Below are 7,500 nucleotides of genomic sequence, written 5' to 3' on the forward strand. Positions count from 1 at the left end.
TTCCTTGCATTCGTTTTTAGAGAATATGGAATGCTACAGTGTGCAGAGATGTTCTTTACGTTCAGGTGTTCTTCAGATTTTGTGGCAGTATTTTGAAGAACCACATATGGGTGTGATGATCAGGGTGGACATACTTTAACATGACAGTTGTCTTCTAATTGGAACATGTTATGAAATGTGATAAGGAATTTTCAAGCTCAAGTTCAGAAAGTTCAGGTTCACAAAGCATACACGATATGGACCAATGTTTATGGACGCCTGACTATAAGATTGGTATGTGAATCTTCTTGAACATCCCATTCCACATAATAACCTCCACTCATCTGGCAAGATGTTCCATTAGATTTTGGATTGTGCTTCAAAGATTTATAGAGATTCATTCAGCCACAATCAGGTACTGATGTAGGTGAGGTGAGGAGCTCTATAGCAAGAGAGCTTCTACTCCAACCCATGTAAAGTATATCTTCATGGTTGCTTTGTGCACAGGAGCATTGTCATGCTGGAACGGGTTTGGGTGTCCTAGTTCAAGTGAATGTTTTGTGCTACTGTGTCCAAAGGCATCTTCAACTGTCTCCAACTGTGTGCAAACAGTTTGGTAAAAAACACATGTGTGTGTGTGTGTGTGTGTGTGTGTGTGTGTGTGTGTGTGTGTGTGTGTGTGTGTGTATATACACTGGCGATCAAAATTAGAGAACAATGTATAAACAATTGAACAATTCTGAAATAATGTCATCTTCACTGCTCAACAGTTGAAGGATTTGTTGTCCTGTCTATACCATGCTACCAGGACACCTTTTCCACACAATAACTAAGACATTTAAAAAAAAACATTATTATTTTGCAGAAAACACACTGATCAAAATTAGAGAACACTTTCAGATACCTCCCAGTTATTGGTGTTAATCTGGTACCTGGTGCTAATTTCCTTGATTATCTGTAAACCCCTATTTAACTGGCAGCCTAACTTCCAGTTTCACTGACTCTGCAAGATGGTGGGCCGTTCTAAAGTGACTGAAAGCCTCCGGCAGCAGGTTGTCCAGATGAAGGCCAAAGGGACGACCCTATCAGCCATAACAAGACAAGTTGGTCGTTCCAAATCTGTGATTTCAAGAATATCGACTCTTTACAACATCACAAACTCATTCAAGTCCATCAAGAAGGCTGGTCGTCCACGGAAGACAAATACAAGAGAAGACAGGATACTGCGGAGGATCTCAATGGGCAATCGTTTCCACACTGCAGCTGGAATTGCTCACCAGTTTAACGCTGAACAGGGTAAGGATCTGTCTCTTTATACAGTGTCTCGACGTTTAAGAGCATTTGGACTGAAAGCCCACTCTGCAGTGACCAAACCTCTCATTAGCAGAAAGAATCAAAAGGCTAGACTAAGCATGTTGTGTGGACAGAGGAGAACTGGTCCAAAGTTCACTTCAGTGATGAAAGCAAGTTTAATTTATTTGGGTCTGATGGGAAACATTATGTTCGGCGACAAACTGGAGAAAGACTGAACCCAAAGTGTGTAAAGAAGTGAGTGAAAAGTGGAGGAGGAAGTGTCATGGTTTGGGACATGTTTTCTGCAGCAGGAGTTGGGTCTCTTATACAGCTACATGGCAGAGTAAATGCAAATGTTTATCAGAACCTTCTTCAACAACATATGTTTCCTTCCCTGCGTTCATCACCCAATCAGCTCGCAGTGTTCATGCAGGACAATGCTCCATGTCACACAGCAAAATGAGTAAAGCAGTTCCTTGAAACTGAAAACATTGAAATAATGACATGGCCTGCCCAGAGTCCTGATCTCAACCCAATAGAGAACCTCTGGAAAATCCTTGGTGATAAAGTTATGGCCAAGAAACCCACTACAGTCACCGAACTGTGGAGGAGACTGGAAGAAGAGTGGACCAAAATCACACCAGAGCAGTGTGAGAGACTCGTGCTGTCCTGTGGCTGCAGATGTGCTGAAGTCATTCAGAGCAGAGGCCTGGACACTTCCTACTAATTACTGAATGTTGTAACCTTCAGAACATTTTGTTGTAATCTTTTTCCATGCTACAGTCATTGTTGTTCTCTAATTATGATCAGTGTGTTTTCTGCGAAATAATGTTTTTTTTTTAAATGCCTTAGTTATTGTGTGGAAAAGGTGTTCTGGTAGCATGGTATAGACAGGACAGAAACTCCTTTAACTGTTGAGCAGTGAAGATGACATTATTTCAGAATTGTTCAATTGTTTATAAATCGTTCTCTAATTTTGATCTCCATTGTATATATATATATATATATTAGTATATATCATAGATTTTATACCCAGTTCTCTGTCTTGTCTCTCCTCTCCAGTAATTTCTTCTGAAGCATTTCTCCTGTTCCTCCTGGTTTGCCAAACTTCTCAACTATGGCTTTGGTTTTCTGGAACTGGGCCTCAGGCACGAGATGTTTCACACACTTCAGATAGGCAGACAGGGTGTGCTGCAGGTCTGGTACTGGTACTTTGGGCAGAACCTGAAAAAAATCCAATTATACATTGTATCATGGTCATTTATAATGAATGGGATGGTGTGTGTTTTATGATTTATGATGGGTTGGGATGAGAATTGAGAAGAAATGCTACACATGACACATTCAGATTTACCGCATTTGGCATACGGCCTTATCCAGAACGACTTACAATTATAAAATTTATACAACTGAGCAGTTGTGGGTTAAGGGCCTTGCTCAGGGGCCCAGCAGCAGTAGACTGGTGGAGCTGGGATTTGAACTCGCAGACTTTTTTGATCAGAAGTCCAACATCCTACACACTGAGCTGCAACTGACCACTTACAACACAACAACACATCACACGTGAACAGGACAGGACCGAGACAAAAGAAGTTTCACATTCAGCAGTCCTTTTTCAATTTTAATTTATTTTTCAATTAAATTCAGTTCAATTGTATTTGTAAAGCACTTTTACCAGTCCACATTTTCCCAAAGCAGTTTAACAGAAATAAATAGATTACAGATATAAATTTAAACTTTAGAAATGAATCCCTTGATGTTAATGAGTGAAACGTGTCTACAGTGTTCAAGAAAAGATGGCATGAGGAAGAAACCTTTAGAAGAACCAGATTCAAATAGGAACCTCCACATTGTTCCCAGTCCAAAATCCATCCTCATGGTTCCGGAGTGTAAATGTCCATAGCAACCTCATGGATCCTTACGGTGTTCATGTGAGACCATCCCCAGCTGCAGCGACTGGCCTTCAATTAAATAGAACTTCATCCAGAAGCAATCAGAATGGATTTTTCTGTTTTTTTATTTTTCTGGACTGTTCTTCAGTTCTCTTTAAACTACACAATGAGGCCAAGGACACCTCCTTCACTGTAATGAGAAGCAGCGGACGTGGACTAGCGTTCGGTCAAGGCCGAGTCACTGGAGGTTAACAAACATCTCACTGAGACCAAAACACCTCGAGAATGGGAAAATGTGCGACCTTTTTTTAATGTGTCCTGACAATAGGAATGAAAAAGGGTGAAAAAGTGCCTTCTACCTCAGACAGGAGATGAGTTCTGAGCCCTCCGAGGTTATAAACATACAGAGTGGAATTTTCAGCACATGTTTGAGGACTTGTGGATGGATGGACGGGACAGGAAACATCAGATCTTTCGTAAAAATCCCCAACAAATATTACCATTTCTTATACATTTTTAAATAACTTTTATAGCTTTTTTTTTACTTCTAAATGTATTATTATGATCAATAAGAATCCCAGATTACATTTTCTTTTTTAATAAATGTATTTATTTATTTATTTGAATATTTTAGTCATTGTAGTAGAAGTGCAGCCTTATTGGAATATTTAGGACATATTTAAAAAAATCCTTATCAGATCTTAAAATTAGGGAAATACAACCTCAAATGAACCACACATGACATATTACACCATAAGACTTAAGATGAAATGGAGAAACCATGTGTGAAAAACTAAGTACACCCTTACTGCTTCCATAGGATTTGAAATGCTTAGTTGCAACCAGATGTTGGTAATTAAATGCCCTTGATGAATTGATCCTCAGTGAGTATGTGTGCCTCTATAAAAGACCAGGTTTGAGCAGTTCTCTGGTCTGGTGACATCAGATGCCAAGGAGGAAAGACATCAGCAATGATCTTAAAGGAGCAATTGTTGCTGACTATAAATTTATAAAGGGTTATAAGGCGATTTTTAAACAAATTCTATCATTGTACAGTGAAGAAGATTATTCACAAGCAGAACACATTCAGGACATTTGCCAGTCCTTCTAAGATGGAGAGTAAAACAAAGTCACTCCAAGGTCAGACTGTGAAAAAAAAATAGCAAAAATCCCAAGAGTTACATCTCACACTCTGCAGGCCTCAGATAGCATGTTAAATGTGCAAGTTCATGACAGTACAATTAAACAAAGGCTTAACAAATGTGGTTTGTTTGGAAGAGTTGCCAAGAAAATGCCTCTTTTTTATAAAAAGAAAATGGCAGCATGTCAGCGGTTTTGCAAAATTGCATCTGAACAAAACAGATGTGTGGGAACCATGTCTTCTGGACAGATAAGACCAAAGTGGAGCTGTTTAGCCATAATGCACAATGCAGCATTACAAACACTTCGTACCTCAACCTGACTGAAACTCTGTGGCAGGAGCGGCTCGGGAACAAAATGCCCACAAAAAAAAGGAAAGTAACAAAAATTATTATAAACTTTTAAATATTTACACGGACAAAACAGAGTTCTCGTGATACCACATGCCTACAACCCAGTGTCTAATCTCAGAGATTAGTCGTACCAGTGTTATACGACCGTTGCTACGGAAACAACTCAAGCTCCGCCTTAGTCGGATTAGTTGGGATTTTTTTCTCATTTTGTTTTTGTATTGTCTCTTTACAGTTATGTTATGAGGCACTCAGATTTTAGATCGAATCTACGAGACACTCGTTTTTTCATGAATCCAAATTTTAGTAGGCGTCACAAAATCACATTCTAGTGCGCAGTACTAGACAAACATCCTTAATAATTTCGCTTACGATGTTCCAAAAAAAAAAGAAGTGTATAATAAATTTTACATCATTATACTGTACAAGTGATTATCAGGAGGTATTTTGCTTATGATCAGGTGGTTTTCTCCAAACATTTTGTGCCTTTGGTATGAATCTGTAAATAAACGCGATATGGCCAAAGTTATTTTTTACACCTAACATTTACAATAATATGTAGTTCTTCTCCAAACTGTTAGAACAAAGTTAAAGGCACATAACTGGATGCTCTGGATGCTGTATTAAGAACTTTTCAGTTCACTTGAACTAGGAGACAAAAACCTGTTTCAGCATGACAATACTAGTCAAGTCAAGTCAAGTTTATTTCTATAGCGCTTTTCACAACAGACATTGTCTCAAAGCAGCTTTACAGAAATCAACAGTGAAGGTGAATGGTGTGAATTTATCCCTGATGAACAGCCGTGGCGACTGTGGCAAGGAAAAACTCCCTTAGATGTTATGAGGAGGAAACCTTGAGAGGAACCAGACTCAAAAGGGGAACCCATCCTCATTTGGGTGACCACTTCTGTGCACAAAACAGCTCCATGAAAATCTGTTTATATGGGCTGGAGTGGAAAATATCCTGCTATAGAGTGCTGACCTCGACTCTATTCAACATGAATCAATGGGCAAAATATATATCTATACACACTCCTGCATAAGTAAGCAGTTGAGGGTACTGAGCCTTGCTGAAGGTCTTACCTGTGGGAGTTTGGGAGTGTTGGGGATTGTACTCATGACCTTCTGACTAAGCTACTGCTTTCTATAGTGTTATCATAAAACATCTGCAAACATCTTTTTCATCCACACCACACCACAAAAACTTGTTATATATCTGATATAACGTTTAGCTTCACTGTTTAATACCCCACTGCATTTGCACACACACACACACACACACACACACACACACACACACACTGACCTGGTCTCAGTACTGCGTTTAACACACTCTCAGCTTATTGACTTGCCCTTGCTGTTGCCCCTCGAGATTCTCCATGACGCTACGTTAAGAGCTGCTCCATGACTCTGTTAGCTGAGGGGAGGTTTGTTAAATGGGCCCTCAGAGAGCCGAGGGATCGAGTCGGCAGTTGATCGGAAATCAGAAAACAACTTCATCAGAAATTTGATGAAATAATCGTCTCAGCATAAATATAAACCAGAGTGATAATATACAGTAATATAGCAAACACAGCACCCAGATGTGTTTTATTCCTACTACAGCATCCAGATGTGTTTTATTCCTACTACACCATCCAGATGTGTTTTGTTCCTTACTTCAGAATCAAGATGTGTTTTATTCCTACTGCATCATCCAAATGTGTTTTATTCCTTCTACACAATCCAGGTGTTTTTTATTCCTACAGCATCAAGATGTTTTTATTCCATACTACAACATCCAGATGTGTTTTATTCCTACTGCATCATCCAGATGTGTTTTATTCCTTACATTAGAATCAAGATGTGTTTAATTCCTACTATAGCATCCAGTTGTGTTTTGTTCCTTACTTCAGAATTAAGATGTGTTTTATTTCTTCTACAGCATCCAGATGTTTTATTCCTACTGCATCATCCAGATGTGTTTTATTCCTTCTACACAATCCAGGTGTGTTTTATTCCTACTGCAGCATCAAGATGTTTTTTTTGTTACATACAATAACATCTATATGTGTTTTTTCCTAGTCCAATATCCAGATGTGCTTTATTCCTTATTACAGCATCCAGATGTGTGTTATTCCTACTGCATCATCCAGATGTGTTTTATTCCTTACTTCTGAATCAAGATGTTTCATTCCTACTACAGCATCCAGATGTGTTTTATTCCTACTGCATCATCCAGATGTGTTTTGTTCCTTACTTCAGAATCAAGATGTGTTTTGTTTCTTCTACACAATCCAGATGTGTTTTATTCCCACTAGAGAATCCAGATGTTTTTTATTCCTACTACAGCATCCAGATGTGTTTTATTCCTACTCTCATATTTTGCATTAAATTTTAGAACATTTGTGATGTAAATTAGCTCCTATTCTTGCTTGCGTTATAGAAGCTATAAACACACTTTCCCTCATGACCCTCTCCTCATTCTCTCTCATGACCTTACTGATAAACCTACAAACTTCAAAGAAGCAGAAACTCTTCTGTCCTGAAGAAGTCAGAAAGGTTACAATTCTACTTCTGACTGTTGTGAAGCTCTGACACTGGACTGGATGTAGACTCTTTCCACAAACCTGTACTTTTGTCAAAACTGGAAAATTAATCAACACCTTCTGACCATTTAGGATACATTGCACTGACACTCGGGGAATTAACACCAGTTACTGAAACAGAGCAATTCTTCCGTGATTTCTTTATAGAAAGTAGATTTATTGAAATCAATACACTGCATTTTGTAACCATAACAGGACAAAAATACACCATATCATAAATGCAGCACAAAGTAATGAAGGAAGGAACAGTTTGTACTC

General features: G+C 38.7%; 1 protein-coding gene across 4 annotated transcripts in view; it reads right to left on the bottom strand.

Annotated features, from left to right (window-relative positions):
* LOC124388469 (choline O-acetyltransferase-like) overlaps positions 1 to 7,500 on the bottom strand; it is a 27,018-nt gene that overhangs the window by 18,066 nt on the left and 1,452 nt on the right. For all 4 annotated transcript variants that reach the window (XR_006926421.1, XM_046853125.1, XM_046853123.1 and 1 more), the window contains exon 3: positions 2,305 to 2,496. Coding sequence is in view for 3 of the 4 variants with exons in the window: in XM_046853125.1 (XP_046709081.1) it covers positions 2,305 to 2,496 (192 nt within the window). In the remaining variant the exon portion in view is untranslated. The remainder of the gene's footprint in view (positions 1 to 2,304; positions 2,497 to 7,500) is intronic.

Source organism: Silurus meridionalis, chromosome 7 (genome assembly GCF_014805685.1).
Source record: "Silurus meridionalis isolate SWU-2019-XX chromosome 7, ASM1480568v1, whole genome shotgun sequence".
In the NCBI taxonomy this organism is placed as follows: domain Eukaryota; kingdom Metazoa; phylum Chordata; class Actinopteri; order Siluriformes; family Siluridae; genus Silurus; species Silurus meridionalis.